At 55.4% G+C, this 18,717-nt stretch overlaps 1 protein-coding gene across 7 annotated transcripts in view; it reads left to right on the top strand.

Moving 5' to 3' along the window:
- SRGAP2 (SLIT-ROBO Rho GTPase activating protein 2) overlaps positions 1-12,804 on the top strand; it is a 140,828-nt gene extending 128,024 nt beyond the window's left edge. For 6 of the 7 annotated variants that reach the window (XM_068159639.1, XM_068159638.1, XM_068159637.1 and 3 more), the window contains 5 exons: positions 74-153; positions 3,569-3,749; positions 4,505-4,651; positions 7,311-7,638; positions 11,960-12,804. In XM_068159639.1, coding sequence (XP_068015740.1) covers positions 74-153; positions 3,569-3,749; positions 4,505-4,651; positions 7,311-7,638; positions 11,960-12,343 — 1,120 coding nt within the window. In that variant the 3' untranslated portion in view covers positions 12,344-12,804. The other variant, XM_068159642.1, reaches the window with a different exon arrangement.
- The last annotated feature ends 5,913 nt before the right edge of the window (positions 12,805-18,717 follow it).

The raw sequence follows: 18,717 nt of genomic DNA, 5'->3' as shown, positions 1-18,717 counted from the left end.
GCTCTTCTGTGATGCTTTGAGTGCTGTAACCAAGGACCCTCTCAAGCACCATCTCTGTCTCCTTCTGTTGCAGTGAAAGTCCTCATGGAGAGAGAGCCTCCACAGAAGACTCAGTTCAGGATGTGACAGCTGAGCACCACACCAGTGATGATGGTATGCAAAGGCTCTTCTCTCCTTGGGTGGCTGGTGCAGGCTGCTGGGGGGCAGGCAGAGGAGACAGCACCTTGCTGTTTAAGCTCAAAGTTAGAGCCAAAGTGGAGCTCAGAGCAGAAGAGTCACTTGAAGCAGGCCTCTCATCCTGTCACTTCTTCCCTGGGAGAAGAGACCAGCCCCCCCCCGGCTGCAGCCTCCTTTCAGGGAGTTGGAGAGGGCCTCCTCTTCCCCACACTGACCAACTCCAGCTCCCTCAGCTGCTCCTCCCCAGTGAAGCTGTCACTGCTTCTCCCAAAGCCAAGCTGTCATCCCAGCCACCTTCCCTGGAGGAAGGGCATCAGTGTGGGGCTGGGGGAAGAGGTTCTGCAGAGCACCCCTGCTGTCCCCCAGCAGCCTCACTGTAGGAGTGGACACTGAGGTTTGGGGGGGGACCCAGAGGAGCTCAGAAGGGGCTGAAGGAGCAGCAGGCTGTGTGTGGAGTTGTGTGTGTGTGAGTGGCAAGGCTTCAGACTGCAGCTTTCCTGCCTGGGCTGGCAGGGAGGAGTGTTTGCCTTGCTGCTCTCTCTTCACCCAGCTTGCTTCTCTGAGGAGAAGTGTAGTAGGGGAGGGGAAGAAAAAAGCTACTGGAAATTAAGAGTCTGAAAATCATTTCTCTGGATGAAAGCCAGAGGCCTGAAAAGCAAATTGGAAACATCAGAAACCTGAGTGCTGCACTCATCTGGAACAATAAACACTCCTCAATGACACCACAGCACTCTCCCACCCCCTGCCCCTGCAGAGGGGCACACCAGAGCCCAGCCTCTTGGTGTGCTTAGTGTCCTGGAGAAGCTGGCTCCAAGGCCACAGGCAGCAGGGGCAAGCTGTGGCTGACAGTTGGCCTTCCCAGCCCATTTTGGGCTGCTTCATGCCCTGCAGAGGCTTTTGAGGATGCAGACAGCCCTGCAGGACAGCTCCCATCCCTTCTCCTCCAGGGAGAGGAACCAGAGCTCCCTCTCTGCAGGGAAGGACTGGAGTTCCATGCACTGCTTGGCACTGTTAAAGCTTCTTTAGAGTAATTAGGGGCTGAAGTCCACTGGGGCCATGTGGCTGAGCTCATCTCCATTCCCTTGATGTCTGCCTACAATTGGGAGCTGGCTTAAAGTATATTTAGGTTGAAGCACTGAGAGATTTTCCCAAGCATTAAAAATAATCCACATGAATTTGATGTTGATTTCCCCCAGTGTCTGGAGGCCCCAACTGCCCTTCTGGCTCCTATCTGAGCCCTACAGGGACCCAGATTAGTGGCTGGTTGCAGACACAGCATGGCTCTGGTTCTCCTGTGACCTTTTCAAGGAGCAGCAGTTGGGATTTGGAGTGGGTTGTGCAGTTCCAAGCACAGAGGCAGCTGCATTTGGGGCAGGTTGAGCATCTCCCAGCTCAGCAGCAGTCACACTTGGGGCAGTTGAGCATCTCCCAGCTCAGCAGCAGTCACACTTGGGGCAGTTGAGCATCTCCCAGCTCAGCAGCAGTCACACTTGGGGCAGTTGAGCATCTCCCAGCTCAGCAGCAGTCCTACCTGGGGCAGTTGAGCATCTCCCAGCTCAGCAGCAGTCACTCCTGGGGCAGTTGAGCATCTCCCAGCTCAGCAGCAGTCCTACCTGGGGCAGTTGAGCATCTCCCAGCTCAGCAGCAGTCACACTTGGCGCAGTTGAGCATCTCCCAGCTCAGCAGCAGTCACACTTGGGGCAGTTGAGCATCTCCCAGCTCAGCAGCAGTCACACTTGGGGCAGTTGAGCATCTCCCAGCTCAGCAGCAGTCACACTTGGGGCAGTTGAGCATCTCCCAGCTCAGCAGCAGTCCTACCTGGGGCAGTTGAGCATCTCCCAGCTCAGCAGCAGTCCTACCTGGGGCAGTTGAGCATCTCCCAGCTCAGCAGCAGTCACACCTGGGGCAGTTGAGCATCTCCCAGCTCAGCAGCAGTCACACTTGGGGCAGTTGAGCATCTCCCAGCTCAGCAGCAGTCACACTTGGGGCAGTTGAGCATCTCCCAGCTCAGCAGCAGTCACACTTGGGGCAGTTGAGCATCTCCCAGCTCAGCAGCAGTCACACTTGGGGCAGTTGAGCATCTCCCAGCTCAGCAGCAGTCCTACCTGGGGCAGTTGAGCATCTTCCAGCTCAGCAGCAGTCACACTTGGGGCAGTTGAGCATCTCCCAGCTCAGCAGCAGTCACACCTGGGGCAGTTGAGCATCTCCCAGCTCAGCAGCAGTCACACTTGGGGCAGTTGAGCATCTCCCAGCTCAGCAGCAGTCACACCTGGGGCAGTTGAGCATCTCCCAGCTCAGCAGCAGTCCTACCTGGGGCAGTTGAGCATCTCCCAGCTCAGCAGCAGTCACACCTGGGGCAGTTGAGCATCTCCCAGCTCAGCAGCAGTGACACTTGGGGCAGTTGAGCATCTCCCAGCTCAGCAGCAGTCCTACCTGGGGCAGTTGAGCATCTCCCAGCTCAGCAGCAGTCACACCTGGGGCAGTTGAGCACCTCCCAGCTCAGCAGCAGTCACACTTGGGGCAGTTGAGCATCTCCCAGCTCAGCAGCAGTCACACTTGGGGCAGTTGAGCATCTCCCAGCTCAGCAGCAGTCCTACCTGGGGCAGTTGAGCATCTCCCAGCTCAGCAGCAGTCACACCTGGGGCAGTTGAGCATCTCCCAGCTCAGCAGCAGTCACACCTGGGGCAGTTGAGCATCTCCCAGCTCAGCAGCAGTCACACCTGGGGCAGTTGAGCATCTCCCAGCTCAGCAGCAGTCACACTTGGGGCAGTTGAGCATCTCCCAGCTCAGCAGCAGTCACACCTGGGGCAGTTGAGCATCTCCCAGCTCAGCAGCAGTCACACTTGGGGCAGTTGAGCATCTCCCAGCTCAGCAGCAGTCCTACCTGGGGCAGTTGAGCATCTCCCAGCTCAGCAGCAGTCACACCTGGGGCAGTTGAGCATCTCCCAGCTCAGCAGCAGTCCTACCTGGGGCAGTTGAGCATCTCCCAGCTCAGCAGCAGTCACACTTGGGGCAGTTGAGCATCTTCCAGCTCAGCAGCAGTCACACCTGGGGCAGTTGAGCATCTCCCAGCTCAGCAGCAGTCACACCTGGGGCAGTTGAGCATCTCCCAGCTCAGCAGCAGTCACACCTGGGGCAGTTGAGCATCTCCCAGCTCAGCAGCAGTCACACCTGGGGCAGTTGAGCATCTCCCAGCTCAGCAGCAGTCACACCTGGGGCAGTTGAGCATCTCCCAGCTCAGCAGCAGTCCTACCTGGGGCATATTCTAGGGTTGCCCTCTGCCTCTTCCTGCAGCCACCGTTCCATGCTTTGCTGGTGGGTTGGAGCTGTTAACTTCCTCCCTGGGCCCAAGTGCTTGGTGAATGATGGTTTCTTCCCTTCTGTCTCCTAGAGTGTGAGCCTATAGAAGCCATAGCCAAGTTTGACTACATTGGGAGGACTGCCAGAGAGCTGTCCTTCAAGAAGGGAGCTTCCCTCCTGCTCTACCAGCGAGCCTCCGACGACTGGTGGGAGGGACGCCACAATGGCATCGATGGCCTCATCCCTCATCAGTACATCGTGGTCCAAGACACGTAGGTGACCCCTGGCACCCCCTCCCTGCATGCTTCCCCTGCTGGAAAACTCAGCTGGGGGCTCAGAGGGTTGGGGTCCAGGCATTGGAATCACCTGGGGCAGAGTTCGGCCTCAGAGCTTCCCTGCAGGAAGGGAGGAGCTCTGGAGGTGCCCACAGCTGTGCAGGGCTGAGGTGAGGTTGGGCTCCTCCATGGAGGCATCATGGACACACACAGTGCTGATGGCCTGGGCACACACACAGTGCTGATGGCCTGGGCACACACAGAGTGCTGATGGCCTGGTCCTGGGCACACACAGTGCTGGTGTGCTGGTCCTGGGCACACACAGTGCTGGTGGCCTGGTCTTGAGCTCACACACGGTGCTGGTGGCCTGGCCCTGAGCTCACACAGTGCTGGCCCTGAGCTCATACAGTGCTGGTCCTGAGCTCACACACAGTGCTGGTGGCCTGGTCCTGGGCACACACACAGTGCTGGTCCTGCGCACACACAGTGCTGGTCCTGGGCACACACACAGTGCTGGTCCTGGGCTCACACAGCGCTGGTCCTGGGCACACACACAGTGCTGGTCCTGGGCACACACAGAGTGCTGATGGCCTGGTCCTGAGCTCACACGCAGTGCTGGTCCTGGGCTCACACAGTGCTGGTGGCCTGGTCTTGAGCTCACACACGGTGCTGGTGGCCTGAGCTCACACAGGCTGTGTCTGAGGTCTGCTGCTGCTGGTCCTGTGCTGGTGGTGATGTCCCTCCCTCCGCAGGGAGGACGGCGTCTCGGAGCGCTCCAGCCCCAAGTCTGAACTGGAAGTCAATTCGGAGCCCCCAGAGGAGAAGGTGACTGCCAGAGCCGGCGCCAGCTGCCCCAGCGGGGGGCACGTTGCAGACATTTACCTTGCAAACATCAACAAGTAAGAGCAGCCTTGGGTCCCTCCCTTCACCTCCCCCTCCAGATGGTGCTGGTGACGAATCCAGGGCCTGACTAACCATCGCTGCCACCATCCTCCCCTGCTCCCCTTCCCCTACCCTGCTGCCACTCTGCTGTCCTCTCTGTCACCACCGTGGCCAATGCTCATTTCAAAGCCCACTGCCTTCCCTTGCCTATCCCTACGCTGCCATCTGTTCCTGTCTGCCCAAATATGTCCTACTTTTGCTGAGCTGAGCACCCTGAGGGAGGGAAGGAGGGAGGGAGGGGAGCTCTTGCCATCACACCTTGCCATTCCCTGTGGTGTTCTGTGAGCTGTGATGTCTGCTTTACATTTAACACCTTTTGCTTTCTGGGCTGGGGGAGGGAGGAGGAATGGGGAGGGGGAAACAACTTCTTCAGGAGCACAGTTGGTGCTGAATGCTGCCTCCAGTCTCACCCCCTGGCACTGCCTGGAAGGTTGTGGTGTCTGTCTTCCAGCACTTCTTCCCTGAGGGTCACTAACCAGGAGCAGGCAGCTCCCTCTTGCCTTGACTTACCCTGCCTCAAGCAGGGGTTGTTTCTTTGGGCAACATCATCACCATCATCATCACCCATCATCATCACAATGATGATGATGATGAATAATGATGATAATGATGATGATGATGATAACAAGTAGCAGTAATAACAACCAGTAGTAATAACAATAGCAATAACAACAGCAGCAATAACAACTAATAGCAGTAACAACAATAGCAGTAATAACAATAGCAGTAATAACAATAAGCAGTAATAACAATTAGTAATAACAATTAGTAATAACAATTAGTAATAACAATTAGTAATAACAATTAGTAATAACAATAACAATGAAGGGGAATTATTCTCCTCTCAGCCTAAACTGCCTCATCTGCTGCCATTCACTTTTCTAGCACTTCTTCCCCCCACCCCTAACCCCCAATATCTTTCTGATCATTTCCTCAGTATTAAGCCTCCCCACCCCCCTTCACCACCCCCCTTACATCTCCCTCTTGTGCACCAAAGGTATTAATGTGCTAATTACAAGTGTGCTGGGAGTGGCTATTTTTAACCTGCAGCTAATGGAACCCAGTGCAACTCTAGGGAAGGCAGCCAGAGCAAATGCAGCCTTGGGAGAGCTTTGGGCCTCCTCCTGCCCTACCCAGAGCCTGGTCCTCGGCTGATAGGAGCCAGCAGAGCTCCGCTGGCTGCCTCAGAAGCGGTGGTACATCTGTGCCAGCTTGGGGGTCCAGGCTTTCTTTGATGCTCCTTGCTGCCTGAGCCACTGAATGATGCCACCCTGCCAGCCAGGGAATGATTTGTACCATGACCCAGAGCTGTGTTGGAGCTTCACCATCTGCTGCTTTCAGTCGGGTCGTGCGCAGCGGTGTTACAAAGCCTTCGTAGCCTCCACTCCAGTACTTTTATCTCTCTCTCTCTATCTCTCTACCTTTTTATTTGTCCCCCCCTTTTTAGTAGGGAAACTGATATTCAGCAACAGCAGCATAAGACTCATTTTGTTGTTTTTTCTTTAGGACTGAATCTCCTGACCTATGTGAGAGCAGACTTGAGCCCCATTAAATCAGATGGTTTCGCAGTGACATTTGTGCCACCCACTGAGTTATGATTTGGATGCCAAAAAAAAAAACCCCCACCCCCCCATAAATAAAAACATCCCTACTGGAGTTCCCATTTCCTTGCAGTCACCCATGGGGCTGGTGCTATGTAGACATGGAATCCTGCCCTCTATGATGGATGCCAAGCTTCAGACCTGTGGCGTACAGCGCTGCGCTGCGTTGGCCCTGCCCCATGAGTCGAGTGGAACTGTGCTGCCCAGACCTGGCAACGGTGCTGGGCTAGAAACTTAAATGGGTCTGGACCAGCTCATCCATTTGGCATCATCATCTTTTTGGGGGGGGGGGAATGTATTCTAGCTCTTGGGCCTGACTGTGGCCCTACCTAGCTCATGCCTTTGTGGTCCTGCTAAAGCACTGAGAAACAGACACAAAGAGAAAGAAAGAAAGAAAGAAAGAAAAGAAAAGAAACATCTCCTCCCAGCAGCAAAATACTGGAAGTGAATCCTTGAAACCCCCAGCCCATGGTGGGGGGGGGGGGTGGGAGTGGGGATGTGGGAGGGGCTCTTTGCTTGCCACTCTTGAGAATACCAACTTGATGCCTTGGGCTGGGAGCTTAGCAGACTTGTCCTGTGTCCTCCAGTCAAAAGATTGTAGCTCTGCTCTTCTGATGGAATAAAAACACATCATCCAAAACCTGTCGATGGCACAGAGGGTCTTGGTTTTTGTTGGGGAGGAGGGGGGTTGGGTTGGTTTGGCTGCTTGTTTGTTCAAATACCTTCTCTCCTCCTGACCCAAGTTAATGATGTTCTTGATCCAAGTCTCCTGTTTGGTGTTGGGAGTGTGCCCAGCTGCCAGGAGCTCCCCTGAGGTGTTAAACTGGAATGGTTTCTCCTTTTCCCCCCCTTGTTTCCTCACTTTGGGGTGTGTTTTTGTATGACCTGGGTACCTTTCATGTCTCTTCCTGTTGTCCTCTGTGTTGGTTGGTTGTTTTTTTCTTTGGAGGGGGGGGATGTCTTCAGGTTTCTACAGCCCTGCTTGCATTGATTTGTTTTGCTTTTGTGACTGAAGGCAAAGAAAGAAACCAGAGTCAGGCAGCATCAGAAGAGCCTTCCGTCAAAGTGACAGCCACGGACTAGGTAGTTCAATGGCAGAACCAGCCTCCCCAGGAGCCATAGCCGGTTCCAGACCCTCATCTCAGCCCATTATGAGCCAAAGTCTTCCCAAGGAGGTGCCAGACAAGTGCTCCATCAGTGGCCACGGCAGCCTCAATTCTATCAGCCGCCACTCGTCGCTGAAGAACAGGATGGAGAGCCCCCAGATCCGCAAGGCCGTGACCGCAGGCAGGTCCAAGAGCTTCAACAACCATCGCCCCATGGACCCCGAGGTCATTGCACAGGTAAAGGGGGCTGCCTGCCTTGGGAGGGTGGCTTGGGAAGCTGGAAAGATGCTGAGTACAGTGAGCAGAGTAGGAGTGGAATAGGAGGAGAGTAGGTGTGGAATAGGAACGGACTAGGAGTGGAATAGGAGTGGACTAGTAGTGGAATAAGAATGGACTAGGAGTGGAGTGGAATAGGAATGGACTAGGAGTGGATTAGGAATGGAATTAACCAGGTTGGAAAAGACCTTTGAGATCACCAAGTCCAGCCTATCCCCCAACACCATCTGATCAACTACACCATGGCACCAAGTGCCTCATCCAGGCTCTTCCTAAACACCTCCAGGGATGGGGACTCCACCACCTCCCTGGGCAGCACATCCCAGTGGCCAATCTCTCTTGCTGGGAAGAATTTCTTCCTCACCTCCAGCCTAAACCTCCCCTGGCACAGCTTGAGACTGTGTCCTCTTGCTCTGGTGCTGCTTGCCTGGGAGAAGAGACCAACCCCCACCTGGCTCCAACCTCCCTTCAGGGAGTTGCAGAGAGCAAGAAGGTCTCCCCTGAGCCTCCTCTTCTGCAGGCTAAGCAACCCCAGCTCCCTCAGCCTCTCCTCCCAGGGCTGTGCTCCAGACCCCTCCCCAGCTTTGTTGCCCTTCTCTGGACACCTTCCAGCATCTCAACATCTTTCCTGAACTGAGGAGCCCAGAACTGGACACAGGACTCAAGGTGTGGCCTGAGCAGTGCTGAGCACAGGGCACAATGACCTCCCTGCCCCTGCTGGCCACACTGTTCCTGGTCCTGGCCAGGAGGTGCTTTAAGGCAAAGCCTGATTTAATCTCTGCTCCCTTCCCCTTGCTGCAATATTAACTTACTCCACAGCTTGGGTCTAGGCTTTCAGCCTGGCTTTGTCCAACTCACTGAGGCTGCTTTCATCAGTGAAGAGAAGCAGGCAGCTCCTTCCTCCAGGAGAAAACTTGGCTCTCTTCATGAGTCAGAATTGAGTTGCAATAGTAAGAAGTCCCTCACCTGCCCTGCACAAAGTCACACAGGTTCCAGAGCTGGCAGCACCAAAACAAAACTCAACAATCAGAGCTACAAGACACAAGAAGAGTCAAATATTTAGTGTCAGTTTAACATCCTCCTGTCAGCTGGGCAAACTTGCCTGGGGTTAGGCATTGGAGGCACGTGGGGCAGTGCAGTCAGCATACCAGCAGGCTGCTGAGCTGTGCAGTGCTCACAGGGACATCTTCAGGCACTCACAGGGCCCAGGGTGTGATCAGGAAGCAGCTCTGGCCATAGTGCTGCTGGCTTTCAGTGGTGGTTTCCTTAGACAAGTGCCTTCAGACAGGAGCAGGCTGCTGCTGTGAGCAGCTGGGCTTCAGCTCTGCAGAGCTCTGCCCTGGGACCAGCTCCACACCCTGAGCAGACAACGAGGAAAGCAGCTTCTCCCCTTCCTGCTGCACTGCTCAGAGGGAAGGATGCTCTCAGTGAGGCTTTTTGGGGCTTTGCTGGCTGACACAGAGCAGTTCAGTACAGATTCTTTGTCTCTCTGCATCCCTCTACACAGAGACCTCTCCCTTCCCTGTACCCAGAGACCTCTCCCATCCCTGGGGCTCTACAACAGTGACTTCTCTGCATCCCTGTACCCAGAGACCTCTCCCATCCCTGGGACACTACAAGTGTCATCTCTGCATCCCTGCCTCTGTGGTTTCCCAAGCAGCAGCAGAAGGAAACACTTGAAAGACTTCAACTTGCACAAGTGACAGCTACTGGTGTGTGTGTGTGTGTGTGTGTGTGAGGGGGGTGATGTCAACAGAACACATTTCCCCTCTTCCATGCAGGCTCTTGCCCTTCTCCAAGCTGTTGGCTGTGCCTGCACATGCATGGTGCCTGTACCAACTGTTTCCACTCTGCATGGCTGTGTCTCAAGCCAAGGAATGCTGCCTCTCACATTACACAGACCTGCCTCCTCTGCCTGCTTCAGCAGCCTGTGGGTTACTGAGGAGCTGGGGGTGGGGTGAGGGGGGAAGCTGTGTGAAAACTCAACATCATTTCTGCTGGCCAAACAGCAGCATCAAGGAATAAAGTAAGAGCCAGCTGCAAGCTCTGCTCTGGGCTCTGGTGGAGCACTCTGATTTTGCCATTAGGAATCCCTTCAGCCCATTCATTCCAGGGGAGTGATGATCTATGGCCCTTTGCTGCCTTCCTATTTCATTTGTCCCTTCCAACAGGCTTTGGTTGAGCTGGATCAGTTTGTTTTTTCAATTAACTGGAGTTGGTCTGTCTCCTCTCCCTGCCAGAGTGGTTTGCACTGGAGAGGAGGCTGGGGAGAAGAAGAAAAGAGGAAGGGGGGGGGGTTGGAAAAATAAAGGGGGGGAGGGAAAGCTGCTGAAGGAGAAATTCTGCCTGCCCTGCAGTGTCTGTTCAAAACCTCTCTCACACTCCTCCTGCCTTTGACATATTTTCCCTAACTTCATAAGGAAAATCTGCCTGGCCTCAAGATAGAGCCAGAGGTGTCAGGTTTCTGTCTCTGGTTTCTTCCCCCCGCCAAGTCCTTGACTGATTTACCTTCCTCACCCCCTGGAAAAAAAATAAGCACCAAAAAAAAAACCCCTCTAAGGGAGCTCAAAAGCTGCAGCCAAGCTGTGAGTCACAGAAAGGCCTCTGCTCTCCACTGGGCTCTGGGCTCCCCCAGCATGGGCTGCAGCCAACCTGGAGGTCCTCCTACAGCCTGAGACCCAAACAGAGCCAGGTTTGGATCTCAAAAGCTCTCTTTGTGTTGGTTTGGTAATGACTGTTAAGAGCTGGGAAAGGGAAGGGGAAGTCCCAGCTTCCCTTTCTGTCTGCTGCTGCTGCCTTCTGGGTTTTCCAAAGCATGGAGAATGAACTTGGGCAGTGCTAAGGTCAGGGCTGCACTCAGTGAGCTCCCAGTGTTGGAAGGGGGCTACAGGAGAGCTGGAGAGGGGTTTGTGACAAAGGCATGGAGTGACAGGACAGAGTGGTGGCTTCAAACTGGAAGAAGCTTGGACTGAGATCAGACATTGGGAAGAAATTCTTCCCCATGAGGCCAGTGAGATGCTGGAACAGGTTGCCCAGAGAAGTTGTAGAGGCTTCAAACCTAGAAGTCCAGTTCTGGGCCCCTCAGTTTAAGAAGGACATTGAGAGACTTGAAGGTGTCCAGAGAAGGGCAATGAGGCTGGGGAGGGGTCTGGAGCACAGCCCTGGGAGGAGAGGCTGAGGGAGCTGGGGTTGCTTAGCCTGGAGAAGAGGAGGCTCAGGGGAGACCTTCTTGCTCTCTCCAACTCCCTGAAGGGAGGCTGTAGCCAGGAGGGGGTTGGAATCTTCTCCCAGGCAAGCAGCACCAGAGCAAGAGGACACAGTCTGCCTGTTGCTGGTGGCTGGCTCTCTATTCCTGATGGTTGGCTGCCTTTACCTGGTGGCTGACTGCCTGTTGCTGGTGGCTGCCTGTTGCTGGTGGCTGCCTGTTGCTGGAGGTTGGCTCTGTTGCTGGAGGCTGGCTCTGTTGCTGGTGGCTGCCTGTTGCTGGTGGCTGGCTCTGTTGCTGGAGGCTGGCTCTGTTGCTGGAGGCTGGCTGCCTGTTGCTGGTGGCTGCCTGTTGCTGGAGGCTGCCTGTTGCTGGTGGCTGCCTGTTGCTGGTGGCCGGCTCTGTGTTCCTGGTGGTTGGCTGCCTGTTGCTGGAGGCTGCCTGTTGCTGGTGGCTGCCTGTTGCTGGTGGCTGGCTCTGTGTTGCTGGAGGCTGGCTCTGTTGCTGGAGGCTGGCTCTGTTGCTGGAGGCTGGCTGCCTGTTGCTGGTGGCTGCCTGTTGCTGGAGGCTGCCTGTTGCTGGTGGCTGCCTGTTGCTGGTGGCCGGCTCTGTGTTCCTGGTGGTTGGCTGCCTGTTGCTGGTGGCTGCCTGTTGCTGGAGGCTGCCTGTTGCTGGAGGCTGCCTGTTGCTGGTGGCTGGCTCTGTTGCTGGTGGCTGCCTGTTGCTGGAGGCTGGCTGCCTGTTGCTGGTGGCTGGCTCTGTTGCTGGAGGCTGGCTGCCTGTTGCTGGAGGCTGCCTGTTGCTGGTGGCTGCCTCTGTTGCTGGTGGCTGCCTGTTGCTGGAGGCTGGCTCTGTTGCTGGAGGCTGCCTGTTGCTGGAGGCCAGCTCAGTCCCTTTTGGTGAGCAGTTCGGTGTGGGTTTCACTTCGACACCTAAAGGTCCTCAACCCAGCGGCTGGTTGTGGTCTGGGTGTTGGTGCTTGCAGGCTGCAAGCCACCCAGGTGTCTCTCTCAGAGACTGACATTGCTGTGCCTGGCTTGTGTCGCTCACCCTTGGCCTCTCTCTGTGTCCCTGCAGGACATCGAAGCTACCATGAACTCTGCCCTGAACGAGCTGCGGGAGCTGGAGAGGCAAAGCAGCGTGAAGCACACCCCGGACGTTGTGCTCGACACCCTGGAGCCTTTGAAAACCTCGCCGGTGGTGGCCCCCACCTCCGAGCCCTCCAGCCCTCTGCACGCTCAGATCCTGAAGGAGGCCGAGCCGGCCTTCCAGCGCAGCGCCAGCACCGCCGGCGACATCCCCTGCACCTTCCGCCCGGTCAAGTCGGTCAAGCTGGCCGCGCAGGTGAAGCCGCCGGCCACCAGGCCGAAGCCCCCCGTGTTCCCCAAGACGGCTGCCACCAGCCCTGGCGTCGCCTCCTCCGCCTCCCAGCAGCCTGCTGACAAGTCCTGCACTGTCTGAGGAGCCTGGGTGCTGCTCTCTGGACACCGACCACGTTGCTTCCTCCGGCGAAGAGACTCCGTTCCAAGCCGCTCCCGCTCCTCGCCGGCGCTGAACTCGCGACTCGCTGCTGGGAGCTCTTCCCCCGGGGGAGGGAAGGGTAGGGGGAGGGGGGGTGTGCGTGTGTGTGTGTGTGTGGGGTGAACTCTAGCAGTGACAAACCTCAGCCCATCTCTGGCTGGTGAGGCAAACCAGCTCGTGCCACGCTTGGGGAAATCCAGGATCCAGGTTCACTGTGAAGCTGAGGAAGAGGAGCGCAGAGCACCCCAGCCCAAAGCCAGCGGCGAGTTGGATCTCAAGGCTGTGGCCGAAGCCTGGCGGGGTGGCAGTCCCGGTTCGGAGTACTGGTGTAGTGACTGTCTAGAGTTCTGTGCTTCATTTATCACAGGGGAGGGGGGGTTAAAAAGACAAAACAATAGGATAGAGACTTTTTTTGGGGGGGGGGGGGGAGGGGGGTTTCTTGGAGTCTGCTGCATGTTGTGGTGCCCACTGTCGACGTGGAGCTTGGACATGCCCCGTCCCTTGTGCGTGGTTATTCCCCCGTCTCGCCTCGCCCGCTTGGTGCCACGGCGGTGAAGGGGCTGTCTTGACTTCCATCCTATCCTTTGGGTTGCTTCCCCCCCTCCTCCCCTAGTTCCTCCCTGCTGGGGTCAAAGGTTTTGTTGGCCATCCAGCTTCACCCTTTGTCAGGTTAATGATAGTTGACTCTGGAAGACTCTTTAGATCGTTGTGGAGTTCTACGTCCTGTGTGTCTGTGCAAGTGGAGACCGAGCTGGCCCTCAGCTTGAGGAGCAGGGGAAGGGAGCCCACTTGTTGCTTGTGGACAATCTGAGCTCTTTGCCTCCTTTTTTTCCCCCCCTCTCCCTGTATAGTTTTTGTTTGTTTGTTTGTTTTCCCATGGAACTTTCAGCCCTCAGGCTCTGCTGTGTGTGGGCTCAGGAGACTGAATGTAAGGGAAGCCAAGCAGCGCAGCGCAGCTCGGTCGCCTCTGGGGAAGCGAAGCAGCCTCTGCCGGGAGCTGGGTGACTCTCAACGCACAACATCCTCCTCCTGGATCACACCTCAGGAGGGATCCTGCCCAAAACCCCCCACTCTGATTCCAAGCACTGTCAAGAGATAAACCAACAACCTTCCAGCCCAAGCTCCCAAGCTTTGCCTCTCCTCTCCCCTTGCTGGCTGCAGAGACGCGAAGGCTGCGGTCGGGTGGCTGTGGACTGCGGCTTGTGGGGATCTCTGCTCTGGCAGAGCACTGCAGGAGATGCTGCTGGGGGCCAGGGGGAGGGGACAGCAGGTGGCTTCTGGAGTGGCTTCTCCACGTGGTTGTGGTAGACTGGAGTTGCCCCCCACCCCCCCCATGGGATTCCTGAGACACAGGAATGCATTCTTGGTATTTATATGGCAGGCAGCAAAAAAAGCTTCAGCCTCTGAGCAGGCTGCAGGGACTCTTTTTGTACTCTGCTGAAGGAATTTCCCCATTTCTACCAGTAATTTAATTTAAAATTCAAGGGAGAAGGGAAAACAAAAATAAACTAATAATAATAATAATAATGAAAAGAAAAGAAAGGGGCAGGAGCCCCACTTTGGAAGGGTGAAGAAGACCCCCCAGGCCTGCAGGAGGGGAGACTGCCTGCCCCTTAAGCTCACCTTGTTCCTACACTTGACTGGGACTTCAAAGCCAGGATGCACAGCTGAATGTTGTCAGCAAAGCAGTTCAGGCAAGGAGGGGAAAACAAGAGGAAGAAGGAGGGGAAAAAACCAGGATCAAAAATCCCTCTTTTCCCCTCTCCACTTCAGCTGAGCTTCTTTTAAACCTGAGGGCTTCTCCTGCTTGGCTTCCTGGGGACTTGCCCCAGCCTTGGAATTGGCACTGCAGTGATGAGAAGAGAAGAGACAGAGCCTTCTCAGGACAGATCCTTCTCAGGACAGATCCTTCATGAATCAGCAGGAAGACATCAGCCCCTCCAGGTCCCTGAGGATGGAAGGAGCAGTCCCTCTCCACCCCTCCAACCTCAACAGATGCAGATCCATGGGGTGGGGGTTAACCCCCCCACCCCCCCCCAATCTTCTCCCTGCCCCTAACTGAAGAAGATGTGACACTCTTGGGGGCAGGGGGGGGAGCAGCAGGCAGACCTCAGCAAGAACTCTCCTCCTTGGTCCTTTCTGTAGCAGCAGCTCCCCTTGGGGGGAGCACCTTGGTACACGTGGGGCCTACCCCTGGACCTCTGCCCCTCTCTCTTCCTCTCCCAGTGGGCAGATCCCCAAGGGTGCAGCCAGCAAGCTTTGCTCTCAGGTTCTGATGGACTTTTAGCCACCAAGGAACCACTTGGTCTTTTTTTGGGGGGGAAAAAAAGTAACAATAATAATAATAACAATAATAATAATAAAGCAGATTCAAACTTGGCTTTTTTTTGCTCAGGCAGAACTTTTCTGGCATTTCCTTTTGAGTTAGGGAGGGGGATTTTCTTTGGGGGGGGGGTTTGTGTTGTTGTCTTTGGTGTTGGCCATGCCTGGCCAAGGTGGGTTTTTCTTTTGCCCTGTGTCAGGAGCAGGCTCTCTGTCCATTTTCCTTCACACCCCCCCCCCCTTTCTGATGCCTTATTTGCTTTCTCTTTTGTTTTGGTGGTTGTTCTCCATGCCTGGCATCTAAGAGTTCAGTGTCCAGCTGCACATCTGGAGGAGAGGCTTCTTTGGTGTTATCCTCTTGTTGCTTTCTCTCTGAATGGAAACTGAGGTCGAGGAGAAGACTTCAGGTGACTCTTTAACAGCAACTGGACTGTGTGCTGCTCTCTGGCCTCCATCCACAGCTTGGGGTGGGGGTGGGGGGGAGGACAATCCTGCTCTCAAGGGGAATAATTCAGCAGGAGATCCTCCTGCACTGAGCAACCCAACTGGAATCTTTGCTGTGCACTGTGATTGAACACTTCAAACCACTTCCAGCAAGCAATATGGGAGGCTGAAGAGTGTCCTTCCTCTTCCACCTGCTCCAGGCCTGGCCAGCCAGCAGAAGACTCAGAGAGAGGAGGCTAAAAACCAAGAGAAGGAAACTTCTTTTTGGGGGGGGAGGGGGTTGGGGTGGGTTTTCCTTTTGGCTTGTCTGCTTCACTCTGTGAGCACAAAAGGCTGTGGGGAGCTGCAGGGGAGGTGGGATGGAGAGACTTGGAAGCGCCGGCGCTGCTCCCCGCAGAGCCAGTGGGCAGCTTGGAGAGCAGGACAAGGAAGGGAGGCAGTGGTTTGCCTGGGGGATGGGGGTGGGGTGGGGAGGAGGTACCCAAGGTGGCTTCATCCCTTCAGAAGAAGAAATAACTCTGTTCTTCCACGGGAAATTTCTCTTTTCATGGCTTTTCTGTAACGTTTGTGTCCAACAGAGAGGACAAAGGCAGCGTTTGATAACTGGAATTAAAGCATCTGTTGGCTTGGTGTGGACAAGGCCTTCTTGTTCATCAGGGCTTGGGCTGGAAGCACCCAGAGCAAAGCTTTGCAAGTCAGACTGGGGGGGGGGTTGGGGTTGGTTTTTTGGTTGGGTTGGGGTTTGGGTTTGGTTTGAATTTCATTTTAATTGTAGGGGATCCAATCCTGAGCAGCTCCTGAAGCTTGCCTGGGCTTCTCCCCTTGGCTGGGGGTCAGAGCAGTGTGCTTCAGGGGCTGCTAAACCTCTGCCTGTCCAGGGTGAATCCACAGGCTCCCACTCCATGGCTTGGGACATTTGTTCCTCATTGCTTTCCTGGGTTCCTGAAGCTTTCCTGGGCTTCTCCCCTTGGCTGGGGGTCAGAGCAGTGTGCTTTAGGGGCTGCTAAACCTCTGCCTCTCCAGGGTGAATCCCCAGGCTCCCACTCCATGGCTTGGGACATTTGTTCCTCATTGCTTTCCTGGGCTTCTCCCCTTGGCTGGGGGTCAGAGCAGTGTGCTTTAGGGGCTGCTAAAGCTCTCCCTCTCCAAGCTCCATCCCCAGGCTCCCACTCCTTGGCTTGGGACATTTGTTCCTGGTTGCTTTCCTGGGTTCCTGAAGCTTTCCTGGGCTTCTCCCCTTGGCTGGGGGTCAGAGCAGTGTGCTTTAGGGGCTGCTAAACCTCTCCCTCTCCAAGCTCCATCCCCAGGCTCCCACTCCATGGCTTGGGACATTTGTTCCTCGTTGTCAGAGCAGTGGGTGGTGATCACAGCCTCTCACTTTCCCCCCTCCCCTCCTCTCCCTCTCTACTGCATCTCCTTGCAGTGGAAGTGATGAAGTCCTTGGGGTGCACTGTGACAAGCCAGAAGCAAACCTTAGGTGCACAGCTTTGGTCTTTTGATTACCTGTTCACAAAGAGCCTGTGGCTTGCCTGTGCTGAACACCTCCTGTGCTGGGTCTGGGGAGTTTCTCTTGATTTCATTGTGTTGGTTGTGGGTTGTTTGGGGTTTTTTTTTCCTCCTTTGTTTGTTGGTTGTTGTTGTGTTTTGGTTTGGGTTGGGTTCTTTTGGTTGAAGGCAAGATTGCTCTTGCACAGAAGTAGGTTTAGGGGAGCCAAGTTCTCATCCATTTCTTTGCTGCATCAAAACAGCTTCACTTGGGGCAAGAAATTCCACCTGTTGTGCTTCCCCAGCCTTGCACTTGGTACAGGGTGAGTGGTCACTGGGCTGCTCCCCAGAGCCCTGGGAAGAGCTCTTAGCAATATCCAGGCAAAGGAGGTCCTTGCAGCTGGAGGTTGCTGCCTTACTTCTGTGCATCGAAACCTGGAGTTCAGGTGGATGCTGTCTGGGGTTGGGGCTGTGTTAAAGCTTTTGAGAGCTGCTCCACAGAAATAAATGTCTCCAGTTAGCACCTCAGACCCTCTCCATCCATGTACCTGCTCACCTGGAGCACTGCCACCTGAAGAGACAGGTTGTGAGGGGTTCACCTGAAGGAGGTTTTTCCCTCTCAGCAGGACGTAGTTTGCCAGCAGTGCAGTGCCAAGGGTGGGGAAATACCCACCCAGACCATCTGGGGGCCTGGGTAGGACCTGCAGCTGTCTGGCTCCTGCCCAGTGAGCACCAGCTAGTGGTGAAGCACAGGAGCAAGCTCTGCCCGTTGTCCCTGTGGTGGTGGTGAGCAGGCCAGGGGTCCCTGTGCGTGGCAGGAGCAGCCCTGGCTGTGGAGGGAGCTGCTGCAGGGCATCAAGCCGCTGACTCCCTGCTCTGTGAACCTCCAGCTGGGAAAGCTGCTTTGAAGCAAAGCAGCCCCAAAGCAGAAGGAGCACTTGGGCACTGCCATCAGCGAGGAAGGAGCCTGTCCAGGGCAGAAAGTGAGTTTGACAAGCTGGGGACAACATCTTTCCCTTCTCTCCAGTCTGAATCTCCCCCTTTGGGTTCCAAGCCCTCAGCCCTGCTCCTGTCGCAAGAGGCCGGTGCCTGTCGCAGGCAGAGCTGCCGCAGGGCTTCTCTTCTCGAGGCTCTGCTGCCACCAGCTGGAACCCTTTTTGTCACCTGCTTGTCACAGCCCCAGGCTCTTGCTGTGTGGTTGGTGCCGAGGGGGATTTGCTGCTTTCTGACCACGGATGTGACCGCTCTGAGCAGGTCAAGGAGGGCTTTTGGGTGGCAGCCTGGAGCTGGGGAGGATGAAACCTGCCGGTGGGGCAAGCAGGGAAAGGAAACAGGCTGTAAAAAAGGAAGAGGAAAGGAAGCAAGGTAGGAAATGTAAAGAGAAATAAGGCATACAATGGAAACAGAAAGAAAGGAAATAAAGTGGAAAGCAAATAGGCTATAAAATGTCAAAGGAAAGGAAAGAAGCCTTCAAATGGAAAGGAAATAGGCTACAAAGTGTGAAAGGAAAGCAGAAGATGGGATAAGGAGGTCTGAAGGGAGCCAGGCTCTGCCCCAGTGGGTGAGGTGCTGCAGTTGATCTGGGATGGATCTCCCACCACAACTATGCAACCAGCCAGGAGAGCTGCTGGGGCAGCTGGGATGTCCTGGAGTCCCTGGGCTCCAAGGGCTGGCAGCTCCAATCCCTGACCATCCTTGCAGGAAAGAAATCTTTCCTGATATCCAATCTCCACCTCCCCTGGTGCAGCTTGAAGCCATCTCCTCTCCTTCTGTCACCTGCTACTAAAGAGAGGAGACCAACCCCCACCTCCCTCCAGCCTCCTCTCAGGAGCTGGAGAGAGCAATGAGGTCTCCCCTCAGCCTCCTCTTCTCCAGGCTAAACCACCCCCAAGTCCCTCAGCTGCTCCTCACAGGACTTCAGTTCAAGATCCCTCAGCAGCCTCCTTGCCCTCCCCTGGCCATGCTCAGCCTCAGGCTTCAAGAGGTCTCCAGGTCTCTTCCTGTTAGCTGAGCTGCAGCAGAGTGACTCCAGTCCAAGTGAGTTCAAGTTTCACTTGGTCCCC

This window comes from Melanerpes formicivorus, unplaced genomic scaffold (assembly GCF_026170545.1).
Source record: "Melanerpes formicivorus ecotype bairdi unplaced genomic scaffold, bMelFor1.0.p_v2 SCAF_46, whole genome shotgun sequence".
In the NCBI taxonomy this organism is placed as follows: Eukaryota; Metazoa; Chordata; class Aves; order Piciformes; family Picidae; genus Melanerpes; species Melanerpes formicivorus.
Note: the sequence above shows the minus strand (reverse complement) of the source record. Positions and strands in the feature narration are given on the sequence as shown.